At 44.9% G+C, this 24876-nt stretch overlaps 2 protein-coding genes across 12 annotated transcripts in view; both read left to right on the top strand.

Annotated features, from left to right (window-relative positions):
* eif3k (eukaryotic translation initiation factor 3, subunit K) overlaps positions 1-2975 on the top strand; it is a 41457-nt gene extending 38482 nt beyond the window's left edge. Inside the window, exons 7-8 of the mRNA XM_059985049.1 lie at positions 2616-2741; positions 2861-2975. Coding sequence (XP_059841032.1) covers positions 2616-2741; positions 2861-2892 — 158 coding nt within the window. The 3' untranslated portion in view covers positions 2893-2975. The remainder of the gene's footprint in view (positions 1-2615; positions 2742-2860) is intronic.
* Positions 2976-7288: 4313 nt separating this feature from the next.
* zgc:85932 (uncharacterized protein LOC405875 homolog) overlaps positions 7289-24876 on the top strand; it is a 118725-nt gene continuing 101137 nt past the window's right edge. For all 11 annotated transcript variants that reach the window (XR_009514860.1, XR_009514859.1, XM_059985039.1 and 8 more), the window contains exons 1-3: positions 7289-7711; positions 16714-16783; positions 21758-21876. Coding sequence is in view for 9 of the 11 variants with exons in the window: in XM_059985039.1 (XP_059841022.1) it covers positions 7304-7711; positions 16714-16783; positions 21758-21876 (597 nt within the window). In the remaining 2 variants the exon portion in view is untranslated. The remainder of the gene's footprint in view (positions 7712-16713; positions 16784-21757; positions 21877-24876) is intronic.

The raw sequence follows: 24876 nt of genomic DNA, 5'->3' as shown, positions 1-24876 counted from the left end.
CCGAGTTGTATGACATGGGCAAACATGGTCTTTCCATGACCATGATAGTTCTTGGCAAATTTTTCTATATAAGTGGTTTGCCATTGCCGACTTCTGGGCAGTGTCTTTACAAGATGAGTGACTCCCCACCCCCAGCCATTATCAATACTCTTCAGAGATTGTCTGCCTGGTGTCAGTGGTCACATAACCAGGACCAGCTGTTCATACGACCATCCACCAGCTGCTCGTGTCGCTGCATGTGGTCCTGATCAGGGGTACTGAGCAGGTGCCCAAGGGTGACCTGAAGTCCTGGGTGGAGACTTGGGAATACAGTCTCACTCAGATGTAAGAGCATTCTTCATTGCTGTTTTGTGTTTGTTTAACCAGTCAAGGTTGTTGGCCCTAAGCTGAACCCCCAAACCTGGAGGACCATTTCTAATCTGGCCTCTAACCCTTGACCTGTTTGGCATGGGTGACCCTACCAAGAGTCAAAGCAAAGCCCTGACTCCAGCCAACACGGCTCTGCAAGGCTCCAAACACAACAAAGCTGTGGTCCTCTTGGAGTTTACACCTGTTGTAGTAGAGACATATTTCCACCCTGCCACCCAACAGAATAATATCAATTTAATAAAAGTTATCATGAGATTAATGAATTAGCATTAAAGCTTGTGATTCTTGTATATTTTGATGGTAAGGAATATGCTTTCCTTTCTCCTACCTGTGGCTTTGCATGTACACCACAGAGCTGTAACTCGGCGCCTTGCTCTCGATTCCATTTGACTTTCTCAGAGTAGGGAGAGAGGAGTCGTTCCCTACCTTTCCACTAAACCACATCCAGAGGATGATTTTTTAAGGTCTGTTTAATATAGGACAGTCCTTTGATCTTAGTCCTTCAGGTGAACATCTTCCCTTACATCCAGATGAAGATGTTGGTTTAGATAGAGTATTAAAGCATAGTACAGTCCCATCAACCTGCAATATATAAAACTACTCCAGGATTAATCTAACCCTTCCCTCCCACATAGCCCTTCATTTTTTTTTTAATCATCCATGTGTCTGTCTTGGAGCTACTTAAATGTCCTTAATGTTTTATCTGTCTCTACCACCACCCCTGGCAGCACATTCCATACACCCACCCAACCAACTTTAAAAACCTACTGCTAATATCCCCCCTCTACTTTTCTCCAAGCACCTTAAAATTATGCCCCTTTGTGTTAGCCATTTCCCCCCCCCCCCCCCCCCCCCCGGGAAAAAGGCTCTGGCTCGTCCTATTCTTATCATCCTGTATACCTCTATCAAGTCACTTGAACTTTCAGAGTACGGACTCCCTGATCGATGTAGCAGTTTGGAGTGAGGGGAGTTTTCCTTTTGCCAAGCTCTTCAGGCAGAGCTTATCCACAACCCAACCTGAAATCATCTGAACTCAACGCAGATAATGCCATTAACTCCTGGACTTGGTAATGCTGATCTGCCATCGTGCAGTTATATACCACAAGGTCTTCTGGTGCCTTTTTAATAACCGATACCAAGATCTCACTTAACACATTAAGCAGTCGACGTTTTGGGCCGAGACCCTTCATCAGGATTCCTCTCCATGGATGCTGGCTGACTTCTCCAGCACTTTGTGTTACTATGGATTTGCAGAATCTCATGTTCAGGATGTCAAGGTCTGTTTGTACTTGGGTCTCCACTAGTTGGTAGACATTTAAGAGACCATTAAAGCCCTTTGCTGGGGACCTTTATTGAGCCCCTCTCCTTTGGGTCACGGCTGCGTCAATGGAGAATGAATCTACATCATTAGTACAGCATTGCTGTACATTTCAGGAGAGGGTCAGAGATGCAGAGGGTCACCACTTCAAGTTCCTGAGTGATACTATTTCAGAGAACCTGTCCTGGACCCAGTACAACATTGCAAATGCAAAGAAAGCATGACAGTGCCTCTACCTCCTTAGAAGTCTGGAGATTCAGCATGACATCTAACACTTTGACAAACCTCTATAGATGTGTCATGGACAGCATATTGACTGGCTGCATCACAGCCTGGTATAGAAACTGTCTTTGAATGGAAAATCCTTCAAAAGGTAGTGGATTTGGCCCAACACATCACAGGTAAAACCCTCCGAACTATCGAGCATATCTACATAAAGTGCTGTTGTCGTAGGAAAGCAGCATCCATCATCAGAGACCACCACCCAGGCTGGGCTCTCGTCAGCAAGCTGGTACAAGAGTCTCAGGACTCACATTACCAGGTTCAAGAACAGTTACAGCCTTTTAACAATCAGGCTCTTAAACAAAAGGGAATATCTTCATGCACTTGCCCCATCATTGAAATGTTCCCACAACCAGTGATCTCGCTTTAAGGACTCTCTCTCATGTTCTGATTATTTATTGCTATTTATTTATATTTGCCGTTTTTTGTCTTCTGCACTTTGGTTGCTCTTTCATTGATCCCCTTTTAGATTGCCAAGTATGCCCACAAGGAAATTAGTCTCATGGTTAAATATAGTGACGTATGTACTTTCATTATAAAATTGGCTTTGAACTTTTAGTGTGGATTGGAAAGAGCCACAGATTTCATCATGAATAATCAGTGATCCGTTTACAAGCTTCGTAACCTCTCCAAATATCTTCTTCAGATTCCCAGTTGCAAGCTTGGATGAGCAAGTATGGGTGGACAGAGTCAGAGCCTGATAAAATCTTCATTTGCAACCAAGAAGAAAGTATCAAACCTAAGAATATTGTGGAGAAGATAGATTTTGACAGTGAGTAAAATGTGGCCCACGTGAAAGTGGCCGATAGTCTTTTAAAGGTGCATGTATTTTTTTCAAGTTCTAATTTGTAATCATGATGATGTTGATGTGTGCAATTCTCTGCTTTCCAGGTGTGGCAAGTATCATGGCTTCATCACAGTGAAACCCTGAAGTGTCTCAGTTTCGTTTTCAGACCAAATAATGCTTTCTATAATACATTATTGACAATAAAGTTGAAATCGCTTACATTGTCTGGTTGGAATTAATTGTCAGCTGAAGGTGTCCAGTGGTATTCTGTCGTGTCTCCTGAATGACTTGCTGTGTTTATTGATTTGTTCTTCAAACACTATTTCTAGTCTCTTGCATCTTTCTCCCACTCCCCTGCCCCTCACACAAAAAGGATTATAACCACAAAGAGAAAATCTGCAGATGCTGGAAATCCAAGTACAAACAAGAGAAAAATCACCCATTTTAATTTCACTTCCCATTCAGACATGTCCATCCTTAGCCTCCTGTACTGTTGTGATGAGGCCACACAGGTCAGAGGAGCAGCACCTTGTATTCTGCTGGGTTAGCCTCCAACCTGATGGCATGAACATCAATTTCTTGAACTTCCAGTAGTGCCCCCCCTTCCCTATTCCCCAGTTCCCTCTCACTTTGCCTGCCCATCACCTCCCTCTCGTCCTACCACTTTTACTTTCTTCCATTGCCTCTATCCTCTCCTATTAGATTCCCCCTTCTCCAGCCCTGTATCTCATTCATCTTTTTCTCCTGCTGAAGGGTCTCAGGCCAGATCATCAATTTTGCTCTTTCCCGTAAATGCTGCCTGGCCTGTTAAATTCCATGCCAATTTTAACCATCTCCTCTAACCTTCAAACACATTACTTGGTGCGGGGGAGGGTGGAAGGAAGGTTATGATGGTCACTAGTAGTTCGATGCTTAACTGGGCAACTCTGCCATGGAGGGTCTTGAGTCCGGCTGCTAAAAGAAGAGGGTTGTGCTTGGGGCTAGCAACCCCATCCCGTACAAACCCAGAGCTACAGAAACAACAACAGAAGCTCAAAAGGCACTTCCTCTCCTAGTGATAACACCTTTGAAAATGGGCTACACCTGAGGACTGTCAAGATCTATGTGTACTTGGGTCTCCACTAGTTGGTAGACATTTAAGAGACCATTAAAGACAGGCCTGGTGCAGAGGAATTGGGTGAGCTGCTGCGGGCAGCATATACCCCAGTTGGGGTGATGGGCTTAACTAACTGAGCTCACAGCATTCATCCACAGGGGATGAGGAGGAACAGGGCTTGTTCTGCTGTTGTGTGTGTTCTGCTCAACATGGTGGGCATGCTATGTCGGTACCAGAATGTGTAGAGACACTTGTAGACACCTGCCCCCAGCATATTCTTACATTGTGTTAACAAACAGTGCACTTCACTGTATAAATCTCAATGCTGGAACTCTTCACAACAGCACGGCAGCAGTTGTATTCAATTGAGGAAGCTGCCCGATGTCTGCATTCTCAAGGTAATTGCCAGCTTCGTCAATGACAACCACACTATGGGAATTAATTTTATGACTTCCAGTAGATATTAATTACAGGTTCAGTAAAAATTGTTTAACAGCAGAAGAAACCAACTATTGTCTAGTCTCAATGATATCAGAACAAGTAGTGTTTGCTGGGGGGGGGGGGGGGGGTGGAAATCATAGCAAGCAGTTTGCTCACCAACTACAACTGTCCAATCAATGTTATTTGCCTGCAGATTAACAGCAAAAGGGATTACACTGGACAACAAAGATTTTGTTTCCTGAATACTTTTGGGAGCATCTTATTGATTTTGGGCTATTCATCATGAAAAGCACCATGAAATTTCCCTAACCCATGCACCATTTTTTTAAAAATGCCTACTTTGTTATTTCAATTCATAAATCAAGTCAGAATAGTTGATGCTAGGAAAGTAAGGCATTTTGTTGGTCCACAGATCAAACATGCCATCAACGACAGGCAATTTGAAGAACTTCTAGAGGGACCAGAGAAAATCGCAAGGAAGGCATTCAAGGACGTTGAATATTTTCTTGGCAACTACAGAGCATCAAACTATATTTGGCTGGTTAATGACATGCTTCAAGCATACAAAACTATAAAGTGCAACATGTCACTGAAGATTCATCTTCTGCATTCCTATTTGGACTTCCTTCCCAGCAAACTTTAGTGCTGTCAGTGACGAGCATGGTGAAAGGTTTCACCAGGACATTGCAGTCATGGAGAAATGGTATCAGGACAACTGGAATCCATCAATACTGGCTGATTATTGTTGGACACTTAAGTGAGAAGCCTCAGACACTGAGTACAAATGAAAGTCATCAGCAAAATATTTATAGTTGAACTATTGCAAAGCGTCAGCACCATTATGCAATTAGACACATTTAATGGAAGTTAAGTTTCTTGTTTCTCCAAATTCCTATGTGATACAAGTAGTCTGAAATATTTTCATTCCGCTTCAAGTGGTCAATCATAAACAACAAAAATATCTGAGGAAGCAACGCTTTTAGAAAAATGTGTTCAATGTTATTTATATCTCCAGTGGAGACCTAGGGGAAAAGAGTCATTTATCTCAGGGGTTCCCAACCTGGGGTCCACAGACCCCTCAGTAAACGGCATAAAAAAGGTTCAGAACCACTGATTTAACTTATTATTTGGAGTATCACTATAATGTAGTGTAAAGCTATTACAACAGCAATGATCTGAGATAGTTGTTCAATTCCTGCCACTGTTGACAAAGAGATAACTGATACAGAGGGCATGCATTGATGGTGAGAGTGGGTAGTTTTAAAGGGGATGTGGGGGGTAAGTTTTGTTTTTACTCTGGGAGTGGTGGATGCCTGGAATACACTGCCTGGTGTGACGGTAGAGGCAAATACATTAGAGACTTAAAAGAGGTTTAGATCGGCACATTAATATGAGGAAGATGGAGGGATATGGATATTGTGTAGGTAGGACATTTTTAAACTTACTTTTTACCTGGCTCAGCACAGTGTTGTGGGTCAGAGAGTCTGTTCGGTGCTGTACTGTTCTATGTATTCCACGTGCCTGTGTGGGCTTCTTCCTGATGCTCCAGTTTCCTCCCACATTCCGAAGGTGTACGGTCGGGTTGGCGCCAGAAGCATCGGCTGCCCCAGCACAAACCTTGACGATTTGACACGAATGACCCATTTAATATCAGATCAGACTATATTGTATGCACCCTGCAACTCTTACTCTTCACAGACTTCCACAAAATGAGGAAGAAAAACCCTAAGAATTAATGACAGGTAACGTCAGAACTCCACAGTCCCCCTCTCCCTCCCACAAACCAAAAGCAGCAAAGGCATCAACCCACCCCCACACTAGACATGCAATAACAAAGCCCCAGAGACCTTGAACTGGGTCCATAACCCAGCACTTCTCTCGATATACTGGATATTGTTCCCGCCACAAACGAGAGCAGGAGACCGGCAGCTCGCCGTTTCGGTGTCCTCCGGCAGGCTCGAGTGCAGGGGCCCTCCGACAGCAGCACACACCGCCTGCAGTCCCGATGTTCCGCGACGCTTCGGGCGGTGGCATCAGCGGGGACCCGGGTCGTCCGCAGGGCCCCACCCCGGAGGCACACCTGCCGATATCGAAACACCAGGCCGCACGTTTTGATGTAGATGTGATGAACAATAAAACGAATCTACTGCTCTAAAGAATAACAGCACCTGAAAAGTTTCATATCCTGCAGAGAGTTGTGTATTTTTCTGGGCGCCGGGGGGGGGGGGGGGTGGGGGGAGTGGCGAGTCCGGTGTTAATTTACAAACACTGAACACAGACTGAAGGGGAAGATAATGCGAGAAATGGAGTAACTATTATCACTATTGGAAGGTACTTACTGCCCCGATACCCGGCTGGCGTTTAGGGGAGCAATGAAGGTTCTCCCGTCTGTTCATACCGTCACACTCAGATGCAGAAGGATTTTTCCCATTGCTGTTTCCGTAACAATTTTTTGACCAGTCAGACTGGTTAGCCCAGAGCTGAACCCCGAACCTGGAAGACCGCTGGCCACTCTTTTTACCCTTTGACCTGTTTGGCTGGGTGACCCTACTCCAGCCAGCACAGCTCTCCAGGTCATTGAGGCACACAAGCCTCCAAACCCCAAAACAAGCTTGTAGCCCCCTCTGTTTATTTTGTTCTTCCTGCCCTTGGGGTGCCCAGCGACCCACCGATTTAATCCTGGCCTAATCACTGGACAATTTACAATGACCATTTAACCTGCCAACCTTCGGACAGCGGGACGGAACCAACGCGGTCTCGGGAGGAAACGTTCAAATAGCGGCACGAATTGGATCGGGGTCGCCTGCAATCTGTAAAGCGTTGTGCTGAACTACTGTGCCGAAACCAACCGTCCTTTTGGAGAATTACTGGAATGTATTGACTTTTTAAAGAATTTCTGTTGTAACTTTTTTTTTAAAAAAAATGGGTGCGCCGTTGTAAGAGAAATAATAACACGAGCAGAAACTGGGAGCAACTGGATATTTTTCCTTAAAGGGGTGACACAGGGGCGATGGGCCGACTGACCAGCATTCTCCGATCTAGACTTTTGTCCGGGAATGTCCGCTCGTTCTGGTTTGGGACTGGGTGCCTTGGACGAGGTTGCCCCACCCGCTCCATGACGTTGGTCCTCTGGGTCACTTCCCTCTTCCTGTATGAAGAAGGCAGCGGTTTTACTTCCACCATGTACCCGGTGCCCTGGAGCGGTGGCGATCGGAGGCCGGGCTTCTACGACAACAGCTCGGTGCTGTTGAGGAATGCAAACTGCCAGCACAACCCCGCGGCCCCGAAACCTCCCCAGCCTCGTCCCGGAGCCGGGCTCTTCGAGGACCCGCACTTCCCCGCCGACAACTCGTCCCTGCACGGCCCGGGACGAGCTTCTCGCTTCAACCTCGCTGTGTCAAGCTGGAAGCGACCTCAGGTAGGGACTGGGACAGGCTGGGGGGCTTGTCCATGGGGGATATCGTCGGGGGCCATAATTTTAATGTGATTGGAGGAAAGTATGGGGGAGATCTCAGAGATAAGATTTTTTTTTACACACAGGGAGCATGGGCGCTTTGAACTCACTGTACAGATATATACGGGGCATTTAAGACTGCTCTACTGTTGCTTTCTTTGTTGCATTGGGAATTGAGGGGAGATCTGATAAGCGGATAAAATAGAGTGGTACGGTGGGGTAGTGGTTAACACGACGCTTTACAGTACATTCTCCCCGTGGGTTTCCTCCGTGTGCACCGGTTTCCCCCCGACAGTCCAAAGACCTACGGGTTAGTAGGTTAATTATTCTATAACTAGGCTAGGATTAAGTTGGGGGGTTGCCGGTTGGCGCAGCTCAAAGGCCGGAAAGGACCTGTCACAAGCTGTATTTCTGAATAATGTTTTAAAAATTAAAAATAATCTTGCACTCGCTTGAAGTAAACATTTCATTGAAAGGGACCAGGTGAAGCCTCCGTTGGTCTGGGTTGACCATGGATGTTGCATCTAGCTGCCTAGATGCACAAGCCTGGGCAGTACAATATGGAAAGCAGGCTGTGGCCCAGCCCAAGCAGCAGGGCTCCCCCTCTCCAGCATCTGATAAACCCAAAGGGAGGCAAGGTGAGGAGGTCCTGAAGGAAGATTTTGGGGAGCTTGGTAGAAAGCTGAGAGACAGGACCTCCAGGATAGTAATCTCAGGATTGCTGCCAGTGCCACGTGCCAGTGAGGGTAAGAATAGGGTGCTCTGGCAGGTGAATACGTGGCCAAGGGACTAGTGCAGGGGGCAGGGGTTCAGATTTATGGACCCCATTGGGATCCCTTCTGGGGAAAGAACGACCTGTACAAAAGGAACAGGTTACACCTGAACCAGAGGGGGTCCAATATCCGTGCAGGCAGGTTGGCTAGGGTTGCTTGGGTGGGTTTAAACTAATTTGGTTGGGGAAAGGGAAAAGGACTGATAGTGCTGAGATATGGCAGTTGGGTTACAAACAGAGCCAATGTGTAAGTGCGACTCCTATCAAGGAGAGGCTGATAACAGGACAAAGTTGCAGTCAACAGGATGAGTTGCAGTGTACAGAGGTGGACAAAATGGGGACTGCAGGTGTTATATTTGAATGCACGCAGTATACGGAGTAAGGTAGATGGACGTAGCAGAGTTACAGATCGGCATGTATGACATTGTAGGCATCACTGAATCATGGCTGAAAGATTGTAGTCGGGAGCATAATGTCCAAGAATGTCCATTGTATCAAAAGGACAGACAGGAAGGCAGAAGCGGTGGTGTTGCTCTGTTGGTTAAAAAATGAAATCAAAGCATAAGAAAGAGGTGACATATGGTTGGAAGGTGTTGAATAATTGTGGATAGAACTAAGGACCTGCAAGGGTAAAAAGGCCCTGGCGGGGCTTGTATACAGATCCCCAAATAGTAGTAAGGATGTGGTTTACAAATTACAATTGGGAGATAGAAAATGCGTGCCAAAAGGGTAATGTTACAATAGTCAGTTTCTTTAGCCAGAGAATGGTGAATCTCTAGAATCCTTGTCATGGGCTGTGGTGAACTACATACACCTGTCTGGACTCGCCCCCCCCCCCCCCCCCCCCCCCCCCCCCCCCGGCTGACTGCTCCTGTGGCTCCTCCCACTGACCCCGGTATAAAGGCGATTGGGGCCTGAGCCCTGACTCTCAGTCTCCAGGATGTAACGTGGTGGTCAATTCAGTCAATAGAAGCCGATATCTCGCCTCACGTCTCAGAGAGTTATTGATGGTGCATCATGGGCATACATACAGACTTGGTATATTTAAGGCAGAGACTGATAGATTCTTGATTGGTCAGGCATGAAGGGGCGTGAGGAGAGGGCAAGAGATTGGATCTGACAGCAAAAGTTTGAGATCAGAGTTTTCCTTCTAGATGAGCTGCCAACCATGGCCGACAAGCCCCATCTATCTGAAGCGACTGGTTTTAAGGTACCAGTAGCCCACCTATGCCCCTTCTCCTGTCAGTAGAAATGGTTCCACCTGGCTTAGTAGCTGAGCCACATGTGAATGCCAGGAGCTGGACTTGGTTGTCAGAGGCTATTTGAGACGCACACCATTGGAAGCATTTAATAGGTAGTGGGAGCTTGTCCCAGTGACCGTCAGTGGGGAACTTATCCCAGTGACCATCCCTGGCCATAACAACCTAAGGAACCAAGGTATAACTGCCAGTTTTTAGCAACTTGGGTAGAGAAAGGAGGCTATTGAACCTCTGGAACCTTAGCTGTTCTGTGATGTGTTTCATGTCCCTTGATGCACTTGATTGTCAGACTTAGAATTACCAAGAGTTCCAGCATTAGTTAACATCTGCTGAGTGAAGACAGCTCCAAACTGCTGCCAAGTCAGTGCTCCCTGACTTCACTCTATTTTGCTTGTTGTCCCTGTATGAAATATTAACCATAAGACCAGAAGAGATAGGAGCAGAAATGGGCCATTCGGCAAATTGAGTCTGATCCGCCATTCCAACATGGCTGATTTATTATCTCTCTCAATCCCATTCTCCTGCCTTCTTTCCCAAAATCATTCTCACGAACATCCTCTAGACCCTCTCCAATGTCAGCACATCCTTTCTTAGATAAGGAGCCCAAACCTGCTCACAATACTCCCAGTGAGGACTCGCTATTAGGTCCTTGCTTTTGCATTCTAGTCCTCTCGAAATGAATGCTAACATTGCGTCTGCCTTCCTCACCGTCAGTTCAACCTCCAAGTTAACCTTCAGGGAATCCTGCACAAGGACTTCCAAGTCCCTTTGCACCTCAGACTTTGAATTTTCTGGCAATTTAGAAACTAGTCTGTGCTTTGGTTCCATCTACCAAAGTGCATGGCCATATATTTCCCAACACTGTTATCCACCTGCCACTTCCCTAAAGCCTCCCCGCTTCCTCAACACTACCTGCCCCTCCACCTATCTTCATATCATCTGAAAACTTGGCCATAAATCTATCAATTCCATCATTGAAATGATTGACATTTAACATAAAAAGAAGCAGTCCTAACCCTGGTGGAACACCACTAGTCACCGGCACCAATCAGAGAAGGCTTCCTTTATTCCCACTCTTTGCCCCCTGAAAACAGCTACTGACCTATCCATGCTAGAATCTTCCTTGTGATGCCCTGGGCTCTTAGCTCATTCAGCAGCCTCATGTGCGGCACCTTGTCAAAGGCCTTCTGAAAGTCCAAGTACACGACATCAACTGATTCTCCTTTGTCTATCCTGCTTCTTATTTTCTTAAAGAATTCCAACGGATTTGTCAGGCAAGATTTTCCCTTAAGGAAGGCATGCTGACTGGCTTTTTCCAAGTATCCTGAGACCTCATCCTTCACAATGAACTCCAAGATCTTCCCAACCACTGTTATCAGCTCTATCAGTCCCTTTCTTCTGCCTCTTATTGGTATTCTTTGAGGAGATTGCAAGTAGAATAGATAAAGGGTATGCAGTGAATGTTATATATTTGGATTTGCAGAAGGCCTTTGACAAGGTGGCTGCTTACCAAGTTAAGAGCCCGTGGTGTTACCGGAAGGTTACTGGCATGGTTAGAGCATTGGTTGATTCGTAGGAGGCAGTAAGTGGGGGTAAACGGATTCTTTTCTGGTTGGCTACCAGTGACTAGTGGTGTTCTGTAGTGAAACATAGAAACAGAAAACTTACAGCATAATACAGGCCCTTTAGCCCACAATGCTGTGCTGAACATGTACTTACTTAGAAATTACCTAAGGTTACCCATATGACCTGTCTACAACCACTCTTTGCCTTCTGTGGGCAAGCCAGTTCTGGATCCACAAAGCAATGTCCCCTTGGATCCCATGCCTCCTTACTTTCTCAATAAGCCTTGCATGGGGTACCTTACCAAATGCCTTGCTAAAATCCATTTACACTACATCTACTGCTCTACCATCATCAACGTGTTTAGTCACATCCTCAAAAAATTCAATCAGGCTTGTAAGGCACGACCTGCTTTTGACAAAGCCACGCTGACTATTCCTAATCATATTATGCCTCTCCAAATGTTCATAAATTCTGCCTCTCAGGATCCTTCAGTCAACTTACCAACCACTGAAGTAAGATGCACTTGTCTATAAATTCCTGGGCTATCTCTACTCCTGTTCTTGAATAAGGGAACAACATCTGGAACCCTCCAATCCTCCGGAACCTCTCCTGTCCCCATTGATGATGCAAAGATCATTGTCAGAGGCTCAGCAATCTCCTCCCTCACTTCCCACAGTAGCCTGGAGTACATCTTGTCAGTTCCTGGTGACTTATCCTATTTGATGCCTTCCAAAAGTTCCAGCACATCTTCTTTCTTACTATATGTATGCTCAAGCTTTTCAATCCACTGTACGTCATCCCTACAATCGCCAATATCATTTTCCGTAGTGAATACTGAAGCAAAGTACTCATTAAGTACCTCTGCTATCTTCTCTGGTTTCTACATACTTTTCCACTGTCACACTTGATTAGTCCTATTCTCTTACATCTTATCCTCTTGTTATTCACATACTTGTAGGATGCCTTTTGAGTTTTCCTTAACCCTGCTCGCCAAGGCCTTCTAATGACTCCTTCTGACTCTCGTAATTTCATTGTTAAGCTCCTTTCGCAAGCTTCTCTTCTTGACTAGATTTTCAATGGCCTTTATACACCATGATCCTGTACCCTACTATCCTTTCCCTGTCTCATTGGAACATACCTATGCAGAATGCCATGCAAATATCCCCTGAACATTCATCACATATCTGCCGTACAATTCCCTGAGAACATCTGTCCGAATTTATGCTTCCAAGTTCCTGCTGATAGCTTCATATTTCCTCTTACTCCAATTAAAGGCTTTCCTAACTTGTCTGTTCCTATCCCTTTCCAATGCTATGGTAAAGGAGATAGAACTGTGATCTATCTCCAAAATGCTCTCCCACTGAGAGACCTGACATCTGACAGGTTCATTTCCCAATACCAGATCAATTACAGCCTCTTCTCTTGCAGGCTTATCTGCAAGCGATATCGTATCAGGAATCTTCCTGAACACACTTAAGGTACTCCACCCCACCTAGACCCCTTGCTGTAGAGAGATGCAAATCAATATTTGGAAAATTAAAATCTCCCACCACGATAACCCTGTTACTACACCTTGCTAGAATCTGTCTCCCTATCTGCTCCTCAATGTCCCTGTTATTATTGGGTGATCTGTTAAAAAACACCCAGTAGAATTATTGACCCCTTCCTGTTTCTAACTTCCACCCACAGAGACTCAGTAGACAATTCCTCCATGACTTCCTCATTTTCTGTAGCTGTGACACTATCTCTGATCAGCAGTGCCATGCCCCCACCTCGGTGTTTGGTCGGTGTTGGGACCGCTTCTTTTTATGCCCTATGTCAATGATTCAGATGATGGAATAGATGGCTTTGTTGCCAGGTTTGCAGACGAGATGAAAATTGGTGTTGAGAAAACAGGAAAGTTGCAGAAAGACTTGGACAGGAGAATGGGCAAGAAAGTGGCAAATGAAATACAATGTTGGAAAATGCATGGTCATGCACTTTAGTAGTAGAAATAAACATGCAGACGGTTTTCTAAATGGGGAGAAAATCCAAAAATCTGAGATGCAAAGGGACTTGGGAGTTCTTGAGTAGAACATCCTAAAGATTAATTTACAGGTTGAGTCAGCGGTGAGGAAGGCAAATGGCAGGTTAGCATTCATTTCAAGAGGTCTAGAATACAAGAGCAAGGATGTGATGCTGAGGCTTTATAAGCCGCATCTTGAGTATTGCGAACAGTTTTGGACTTCTTATCTAAGAAAAGATGTGCTGGCATTGGAGAGGGTTCAGAGGAGGCTCACTAGGATGATTCTGGGAATAAAAAGGCTATCATATGAGGAATGTTTGATGGCTCTGGCCTGTACTTGCTGGAGTTTAGAAGGATCAGGGAGATCTCATTGAAACCTTTCAAATGTTGAAAGGCTTATACAGAGGAGATGTGGAAAGGATGTTTCCCATGGTGGGGGAGTCTAGGACAAGAGGGCGCAGACTCAGGATAGAGAGGCATCCACTTAAAACAGGGATGCAGAGAAATTTCTTTAGCAAGAGGGTGGTGAATTTGTGGAATTTGTTACCACGGGTAGCTTTGGAGGCCTGGTTTGGGTGTATTTAAGGCAGAGATTGATGGGTTCTTGGTGGCCACGGCATCAAAGGCCAGAAGGTCAAAGGGAGAAGGTTGGGGAGAGGGGCTGAGGAGGGGTAAAAGGGATCAGCCATGATTGAATGGCGGAGCGGTCTCGATGGGTCAAATGGCCTAATTGTGCTCCTGTGTCCTATAGTCTCCAGAATAGCCTTTTTGCTAGTGGGCCCAACCACAAGCTGCTCTAAAAAGTCATCTCGTAGGCATTCTACAAATTCTCTCTTGGGATCCAGCACCAACATGACTTTCCCAAACTACCTGCATATTGAAATCCACCATGACTATGGCCCTTTTGACATGTGTTTGTAGTTTGTAGCCCACATCCTGGCTACTGTTCAGAGGCCTGGATATAACTCCGAACATGGTTCTTTTCACCCTTGCAGTTTCTTAAATCTATTCACAAGGATTCTACATCTCCTGATCCCATGTTACCTCTTTCTAAGGATTTGGTTTCATTTTTTAACCAGCAGAGCCATCCAACCCCTCTGCCTACCTGCCTGGCAATAATACAATCTGTATCCTTGGATGTTAAGCTCCCAGCTATAATCTTCTTTCAGCCACAGTTCAAAGATACCCACAACGTCATACATGACAGCTTCTAACTGTGCCACAAGATCATCTACTTTATTCTGTATACTGTGTGTGTATTCGGATATAACGCCGTCAGTCCTGTATTTGTCACGCTTTTTGATTTTGTCCTCGTGTTGCACGACACATTATCCCACTGACTGCAGTTTTGCCCTATCATCTGCCTTGTCCTTCCTCTCAGTCTTACTACACACTGCAACTAGTTGTATGCCAACTGCCCCATCCTCAGCCCTATCTCTCAGGTTCCCAGCCCCCCTGCCAATTTAGATTAAACCCTTCCCAACAGCTCTAGCAAACCTGGACATTGCCCCCCCCCCCCTCACTTTCAATTGTAACCCTTCCCTTCCTAGAAGAGATCCCAATGATCTGGGAGTCTGAACCCCTGCCCCTTGAGCCAGTTCCTCAGCTATGCATTCACCTGTCAAGTTATCCCATCCCTGCCCTCACTGGTCAGCAATCCCTGCCCTCACTGGTCAGCAATCCAGGTGACAGGGTTTCCTCCCACAGTCCAAAGACGTGCTGCTTCGATTCATTGGTCATTGCAAATTGTCCTGTGATGTCGTCATCACCATCTTGGGCCTTGTCGTAAGATATGAGCGATCATGACCATGATTGTTCTTGGCAAAATTTTTCTGCAGGAGTGGTTTGCCATTGCCTTCTTCTGGGCAGTGTCTTTACAAGACGGGTGACCCCAGTCATTATCAATACTCTTCAGAGATTGTCTGCCTGGCATCAGTGGTTACATAGCCAGGACTTGTGATAAGCACCGACCACCTGCTCCCGTGGCTTTCACGTGACCCTGATCTGGGTGGGGTTGTCGCCAAGGGTGACCTGCAGGCTAGTGGAAGGAAGCAACTCTCCACATCTCCTTTGGTACAGACGTTTCGACCTTAGCTCTAGAGGAACGCTATTTTGTTCAGCTGCATTCATATATGGTCAAATAGTAATTAAACTTGAGTTTGATTTAATTTGACTTAATTCCACCCCGCCACCCAGCCTATGATTAGGCTAGGATTAAATAGGTGGGTTGCTGGGCTACGCTGCTCACTGGGCCGGAAGAGCCTTTTACACACTGTATTTCTAAATAAAATTTAAAAAAAAATAAGCAAGAGCAATTCGGGCAATAAAAGGCAGATTGTGCAAAGACTCACACATGCACTGGCCGATTGTGCAAAGAGCACACATTTCCTTTTCTATAAGGATTCTGATTGCATTAATGGGTATGGGTTATACAGAGAGGTTGGACAAATCGGAATGTTTTCCCTGAAGCATTTGGGACTGAGGAGAGATCAGATAGGCTTATAAGGTTATGTAAGGCAGAGATAGGATAGACTCACTCCTGTGGTGGAAATGCCAGAGGGCAGAGGTTGAAGGTGGAAGTTCTCACACAGAGTGATGGTGCTGGGAGCAGGTACGGTAATGGGGTTTGAGGCATTTAGACAGCCATGTGAACATGGAAGGGGATACAGTACAGTGCAGAAGTCTATGGCACATATACTATATATAGCTAGGGTGCCTAAGAGATTTGCACAATACTGTAGCAATTTTACATTTTACACTATACAGCTGCCACAAAAAAAAAACAAATTTCATGACGTGAGTGATGATAAACGTGATTCTGAAATGGGTCTCTATTGTGAACTGAGAGTCGGAAGGGGTCAGGGAGAGGGGAATCAGGGTTAGGAAAAGGGGGAGGGAGAGGGGAGGGAGGGACATTCCGTACTGATCAATAAACCTTTTGTTTGGAATTAAATTACCTTGCCTGGTGTCTCAGGGCTGGGTATCTCTACAGATTTACAAACTCACTCTCTGCTCCACATTGGCAAATGCTGTACTGTGCAAAAGTCTCAGGCACCCTAGCTATAATGTATATGCCTAAGACTTTTGCACAGTACTGTATATGTCACCTTATACTACACTGAGATTCATTTTCTTGCAGGCATCCACAGTAGAACAAAGAAATACAATAAAATCAGTGAAAATTACAAATGAAGATGGACAATGTGCAGAAGGGACAATCTGTGCAAATACAAAAATAAATAATATTAATAAATAAATCATGAGAAAATGAATTGTAAATTCCTTGAAAGTGAATCCACTAGCACATTTGTCAAATGTCTCAACATTTTATAGTTTCACAATGCACCTATCTTCCTGTCCACAGGAAATTTGTGCCAGTCCTCAGTTTGTTGTCGAGGGAACCACCAGAGCCGACATCTGCCAGGGAGCCTTGGGTGAGAACCGCTGATGTGGGGTAACGTTAACATTAGAAATATTTCCTTGTGAGAGTATGCACAGAGTTTGGAAATAAACATCCAGGAAAGTTATTCAAAGATTGCACTAAATAACAAATAAAGATTGAGGTGAGACACTGAAATGGAAGGTGAATTTGACTCTGAGCTTAAGCTCATAAAACATAGCAGCGGAATTGGGCCATTTGGCCGATCTAGTCTGCTCCATCATTCCATCATGGCTGATTTATTATCCCGCTCAATCCCATTTTCCTGCCTTCTCCCTGTAACCTTTGACACCCTGACTAATCAGGGACCTAACAACCTCCACTTTAAATATATCCAGTGGTCTAGCCTCCATAGCCATTTGTGGCAATTAATTCCACAGATTCACCACCCTCTGGCTAAAGAAATTCCTCCTCATCTCCATTCTAAATGGACAGCTCTCTATTTTGAGGCCATGCCCTCTGGTCCTCGACTCTCCCTCCAAAAGAATCGCCCTCTTCACGTCCACGTTATCTAGGCCTTTCAATATCGATATCTTTCAATGAGAACTCCCCTCATTCTTCTAAATTCCACTGAGTAAAGGCTCAGACCCATCAAACGCTCCTCATATGACAAGCCTTTCCTTCCCAGAATAATTTTCATGAACCTCCTCTGAATCCTCTCCAATGTCAGTGCATCATTTCTTAAATACGGAGCCCAAAACTACTGGTGATCCTCCAACTGAGGCCTCACCACTGCCTTACAAAGCCTCGGTATTGCATCCTCGCTTTTGTATGAAAGGAATGCCAACATTCCTGTCCAGCACTTACCCTCTGCTTCCCGACTCTGTGAAAGGCAGGTAATTCATTGCCACTGGTGGCAGTGGAGGCCAGCTCATTGAGTATATTTGGAGCAGAGAGGGAGAGTACAGGCTGGATCGAGGCTACAGGTTCTAGGCCCCAGAGAGCAACTGTTAGGTCAATGATTTGGATTCCGGGGCAGATTGAAAAGGTCAGGGCCCGAGGTGAGGGTCGGGCCGATCCAGCTCGCTGCTCTGTAACGTTTACCCAGCTCTGCGCTGAACTATGGGCCCCTGGACGGATTTCCTTGTGGTCTTCAGTTCAGAACACTATTTGCTTGAGTTTAGAGTTTGCACGATTTGTTTTATTTCTGTCCGCACATTGGGTGCTCGGTTTTTTTTTGATGGCTTCTTTTGGGTTCTCTTTATTTCGTGGCTGCCTGTAAGGAGATGAAGCTCAAGGTTGTATAATGGTTGATGATAAATGTACTTTGAGGCTGATAGATACTTAAATACCCAAAATTTACAGGGAGAGGGCAGGAGAATGCGTTTGTGAGGGGAAATAGATCGGTCATGATGGAATGGCAGGGAGCAAACTCGATGGACCACATGGCCCAACTCTGCTCCTACAGTCTTTTGGAGTAGTTATTCATGTGGAACTTCATGAAAAGTTTTTCTAAAATCTATGCGGACTAATTGGACATTAACCCTCTAAGTTCTGTGGAATGTACCACTGAGAGCAAATACAGTTTATTGGCTTTGACAGGCACCCAAGCAGGTGCCTTGATATGGGGGAAAAAGACTGAAGATGTTGGAAATCTGAGTTAAAAATAGACTCATCACATTAAAGATTAGCTTCATTCAGAATGCACAGTGAAATGTGTCGTATGCAACTGATCAAATCTGCGAGGATTGTGCGGGGCAGCCCGCAAGTGCTGCCGTGCTTCTGGCACCAATACAGAAAGCCCACGACTTGCCGATCGTAAGCAACACGCACAGATCACTGGAGGAACACTTTAAATCTGATTCCCATTCCCATTCTGACTTTTCAATCCACGGCCACCTCTTGTGCCAAGATGAGGCCACCCTCGGGATATATTCTGAGGGAATATCAATTTCTCCTTCTGGTGAACTAATTCTTCCCTCTCACTACCCCCCCCCTCCCACCTCTGCTTTCCCCACTTTGACCTCTCACTTCTTCTCATCTGCCTATTACTTCCCCCTGGGTCCCCTTCTCCTTCCCATTCTCCTCTCCTATCCTTTTCCAGCCCTTGACCTTTCCCACTCACCTGGTTTCACCTATCAGCTCCTTCCCTTCTCCCCACCTTTTTGTTCTGACAACTTCTCCTTTCCTTCTCAGTCCTGAAGAGGGTCTCAGCTCGCAAAGTGGACTATTTAATCTTTTCCACACATGGTGCCTGGCTTGCTGAGCTCCTCCAGCATTTTGTGTGTTTTGCTCTGGATTTCCAGCATCTGCTGACTTTCTCAGGTTTGTTACTAACTGTAGCCCAGGAGAAGAACACTTGGTCACGGTGAGAACGTACAATCTCCTCACAGACAGCGGTGGGAATCCAGCTCCGACCAAGTGATGGGGTGCTGTTCATCAATGTGCTGATCGCAACGCTATCATGCCACCCCAGACAGCGTTTGGTGAAAGGAAGCCATAGTTTCTGATGAAGGAACTTTGATTTGAAATAACCCTTCTGCCACAGATACTGCTTGACACGCTGAGTGTTTCAAACATTCAAATTACATTTATTATCAAAGAAGCACACAATGCCCAGCCAAGCTGGTCACTCTACCCTACATCAAGAACGTATCAGAAATGACCAACAGATTTCAACAGCCATTTGCCATCACAGAAGCACACAAACCTAGAACCACGCTACGCCAATGCCTATCAAGGATAATAGACCCCCTACTTACAATGCACAGAACGAACACCATATACAAAATTCCATGCACATAAGCATTATATAAGCGGCAAGCATTCTATTGGACAGACTGGTAGGAAGCTACCAACAAGGGTACATGAACACCAACTGCCTGTAAAGCCGTCATGATCAACTTTCCCTTGTATCTGTACATTGTGACAGCGAAGCACATCAATTCAACTGGAGCAATGTCACTATCCTAGGCCAAGCCCGTCAATGACAAACCCAAGAATTCTTAGAGGCTTTGTCCCCTACACAGAATTCTATCAACAAGCACGTTTACATCCCACTCAGGATACACCCACACTAAACCGGATAATTTTGAAAACGCCAGCTTCGCGTAAAAACGATAGGTGTCCACCCTATGCATTTTTTAAAATATCTGTGTCCACACTGAAACGGATATTTCAGCGAATCTCCTGCTACTTCGCATGCACAGGGCACTTCTACCAAAAACAAGCAACATGTCTGGTGTCGAATCTCACTGTGAAAGACGGTGCGTGTTTGTTCAGTTACAGACTAGAAAAACTTAAACAACGGGCAGCTGTTGGCTCTCGTGCGGGAGGACTTAAAAGTAAAAAAACACAAATACTGAAGTGTATGGAGGCGACCGACAGGGAGTTCACGGACTGTATGACCCGGCTGACAACGAACATTGAAAAATTGACTAATTCTGTTGCATTAATAAAGCACCTTGTTAAATGTATAAAGCATGTCTGTATCAGTATTATCTTGTGTTTCAATACAATGTTACATTAGGCTGTTACACATCTATTATCAGAGAAGTACTTGCATAAATAGGTAAACCACCTTCATACGAGCAAGGACAGAAAACAGGGCAAAGTGAGTATACTTATTTATTCAGTAAGTTATGGGTCAAAGAATTTGGTGAGTACATTTCCAACTCTTCTGGCTTCAGTCTTGTTGCTGTCTGTTCTGAAATTGTTAGGTTGCGTTCAAGAAAACGATGAAATAGCGCGCCGCCATCTGACATGGTTTTCAGATTTCTCCGGTTACCCCATCCACACTGATCTGCCCAAGCAGAGTTTTTAAAATTACACAACCTGGAAAGCGTTTCTGAAAAACGCCGTTTTAGTGTGGATGGAGGATAAAAACGAAGAGAAAAAGCTTCGGTTACGGATTTGTCCGGTGTGGTGTGGATGTAGCATCAGTGTCAAGTCATCAGTTCAGAGCCAAGAGCCAATTCACACCCGATTACACACGTCAATCAATGAGGATGGCATCCACTAACTCAGCCTGGACAACAATTATTACCTAATCGGATTTTAACGAACCAATCGCAGATTACATAATCTGTAACCAATAGAAATAGCAAGTATACACACACACACACACACACACATAATACATATCACAGGACACATAAAAGACAAACAATATGGATCACCAACATTTCATTCAAAGTTGCACTGATGATGTAGCTGGGTAACGAGACGTCTGCAAGCTAACAAGCCACTCAACAACATTATCGAAGTATGTATGCAGTACAACCCTTGAGATTCGTCTTCCCACGGACAACCACGAAACAAAGAAACCATGGAACTCATTCAAATAAAAACTATCAAACCCCCAACATGCAAAACAAGAGGAACAAATTGCCCAAATGGCAAAAAAGGGTGGAAAAACATCCGGGACTGTTTAGTTTAAGATGGCGCAGTTTCTATTTTTGTTAAAGCTGCTGCCTTTATGGTCGAGTTGTTTCTGAACCCCATAGAGACTGAGCTGCGAGAGGTATTTGGGTCACTGCTGTGTTTCTGTGCGGTGTGTTATGGCATATTTTGGAATGAGGGTATATAGCAAGTATTAATTTCACCAGCAACCAATCTTCAGACATGAACGTGGAGTTGCAGATAAAATCTAAAATGCGGCCCTGAACTATAATCTTCCCGGAGCTGTGGTCTGGAGTTGATTGCAAACCAGAGAATGCTGATTAACGATCATTTTTGGTGTCTGGAGTGTGGGTGTGTGAAGACTATATGTAATTCAAAGGAAACATTGTAGATACATTGTAACTCTAGAATTGACTTGCTATTAACTTTGATGTTTAACATGTAAAGTGTCATGTAATATTGGGTTGCGATATAAAACGGTGTCTCAGTATCTTGCCTGCCGCTCTTTATGTTGAATAAAGCACATCTGTATCCACTAGCTTCAGTGTCTCTCCAGTGACTTTGTTCCCGTCACAACAGTTTGCGCAAAGTGCTGTACATCTTCTGATCTTTACCATCTTGTTGCCAGGCGACTGCTGGTTCCTGTCTGTCATCGCTTGCCTCAGTCTCAACAAGGATGTGATGAAACAGGTGATCCCAGCAAACCAGGGATTCGGCACCGGTTACTCAGGGTGTTTCTGCTTCAAGGTATGTCCTGATTGTTCGTGCCCTTTTGCTGTCTGTGAGGGGTTTGTGCGTTCGCCCTGCAATCGTGTGGGTTTCCTTCAGGCGGACCAGTTGGTAGGTTAATTGGTCATTGTAAATTGCCCTGTGGTTAGGCCAGGGGTAACTTTGGGGGATCGCTGAGTGGTGCAGCTGAAGAGTCTCCATTTTTGTTAATACAAAAGTCAAAACGATAACAGAAAGAAGAAGCATGCACACTCAAAATGCTGGAGGAAGCGTCGATGGGAATGAGTAACTGTGAACATTTCGGGCTGAGACCCTTCTTCAGCAGTGAGAAGGATGGCAGAGTAAAAAGGTTGTGGGGGGGAGAGGTAGGAGGACAGCCAGAGGGTAATAGGTGAAGCCAGGTGGGTGGAAGGTCAAAGGGTGAGGAAGGAGAGAAGAGTGGAGCATAGGGGAAAAGGAAGGAGAGGAGGAGGAGGTAGCCTAGGGGGACATGATGGGTAGGTGAGAAGAGGCAAGAGGCCAGAGTGGGGAACTGAGGAGGAGGGGAAGATGTGGGGGTGTGGGGGGGTAACTTGGTTCACCAGAAGGAGAAGTTGATATTCATCAGGTTGGAGGCTAGCCAGATGGAATATGAAGTGTTGCTCCCCCACCTGGGGGTGGCCTCACTCGATAATCTATTCTGTATCTGGCAATAGTTAACTTCTGCGCTTTCTAAGTTGTCGTGTGTGCTACTGTGCATTACACCCTGGTTTGGAGCACCATTTGATGATGCATTTGTATATCGTTAAATGACTGTAAACTTGATTTGAAGGGGAAGAAAGTAAATTTGTAAAACATCAGAGAATTGAGTTGAATTGGCAGAGAAGAGGAGTTGTATTGACCACTATTAGGTGTTGTGATATCAACTAGACAGTCAGCCAAACCCCATTCAAAAATAACACAAGACTCTGAGTATGGCCTCCCAGCTCCCTGGTTTTACTGCAGACTCAATGGCACGGCATGGAGAACAAGATCGTTATTCCTCTCCACACCTTAACCATGTAACCACATAACAATCACAGCATGGAAACAGGCCATCTGGGCCCTCCTAGTCCGTGCTGAACTCTTAATCTCACCTAGTCCCACCTACCCGCACTCAGCCCATAACTCTCCACTCCTTTCCTGTCCATATACCTATCCAATTTTACCTTAAATGACACAAATGAACTGGCCTCTACTACTTCTACAGGAAGCTCATTCCACACAGCTATCACTCTCTGAGTAAAGAAATACCCCCTTGTGTTTCCCTTAAACTTCTGCCCCCTAACTCTCAAATCATGTCCTCTCATTTGAATCTCCCCTACTCTTAATGGAAACAGCCTATTCACGTCAACTCTATCTATCCCTCTCAAAATTTTAAATACTTCGATCAAATCCCCCCTCAACCTTCTACGCTCCAATGAATAGAGACCTAACTTGTTCAACCTTTCTCTGTAACTTAAGTGCTGAAACCCAGGTAATATCCTAGTAAATCTTATCTGCACTCTCTCTAATTTATTGATATCTTTCCTATAATTCGGTGACCAGAACTGTACACAATATTCCAAATTTGGCCTTACCAATGCCTTGTACAATTTTAACATTACATCCCAACTTCTGTACTCAATGCTCTGATTTATAAAGGCCAGCGTTCCAAAAGCCCTCTTCACCACCCTATCTACATGAGACTCCACTTTCAGGGAACTATGCACTGTTATTCCTAGATCTCTCTGTTCCAATGCATTCCTCAATGCCCTACCATTTACCCTGTATGTTCTATTTGGATTATTCCTGCCAAAATGTAGAACCTCACACTTCTCAGCATTAAACTCCATCTGCCAACGTTCAGCCCATTCTTCTAACTGGCATAAATCTCCCTGCAAGCTTTGAAAACCCACCTCATTATCCACAACACCTCCTACCTTAGTATCATCGGCATACTTACTAATCCAATTTACCACCCCATCATCCAGATCATTTATGTATATTACAAACAACATTGGGCCCAAAACAGATCCCTGAGGCACCCCGCTAGTCACTGGCCTCCATCCCGATAAACAATTATCCACCACTACTCTCTGGCATCTCCCATCTAGCCACTGTTGAATCCATTTTATTACTCCAGCATTAATACCTAATGACTGAACCTTCTTAACTAACCTTCCATGTGGAACTTTGTCAAAGGCTTTGCTGAAGTCCATATAGACTACATCCACTGCCTTACCCTCATCAACATTCCTCATAACTTCTTCAAAAAATTCAATAAGGTTTGTCAAACATGACCTTCCACGCACAAATCCATGCTGGCTACTCCTAATCAGATCCTGTCTATCCAGATAATTATTAATACTATCTCTAAGAATACTTTCCATTAATTTACCCACCACTGATGTCAAACTGACAGGTCTATAATTGCTAGGCTTACTTCTAGAACCCTTTTTAAACAATGGAACCACATGAGCAATACGCCAATCCTCCGGCACAATCCCCGTTTCTAATGACATCTTAAAGATCTCCGTCAGAGCTCCTGCTATCTCTACACAAACTTCCCTCAAGGTCCTGGGGAATATCCTATCAGGACCCGGAGATTTATCCACTTTTAAATTTCTTAAAAGTGCCAATACTTCCACCACTTTAATTGTCATAGGTTCCATAACTTCCTTACTTGTTTCCCACACCTTACACAATTCAATATCCTTCTCCTTAGTGAATACCGAAGAGAAGAAATCGTTCAAAATCTCTCCCATCTCCTTCGGTTCCACACATAGCTGATCACTCTGATTCTCTAAGGGGCCAATTTTATCCCTCACTATCCTCTTGCTTTTAATATAACTGTAGAAACCTTTCGGATTTACTTTCACCTTATTTGCCAAACCAACCTCGTATCTTCTTTTAGCTTTTCTAATCTCTTTCTTAAGATTCCTTTTACATTCTTTATATTCCTCGAGTAATTCCTTTACTCCATGCTGCCTATATCTATTGTAGACATCCCTCTTTTTC

This window comes from Hypanus sabinus, chromosome 11 (genome assembly GCF_030144855.1).
Source record: "Hypanus sabinus isolate sHypSab1 chromosome 11, sHypSab1.hap1, whole genome shotgun sequence".
NCBI lineage: Eukaryota > Metazoa > Chordata > Chondrichthyes > Myliobatiformes > Dasyatidae > Hypanus > Hypanus sabinus.
Note: the sequence above shows the minus strand (reverse complement) of the source record. Positions and strands in the feature narration are given on the sequence as shown.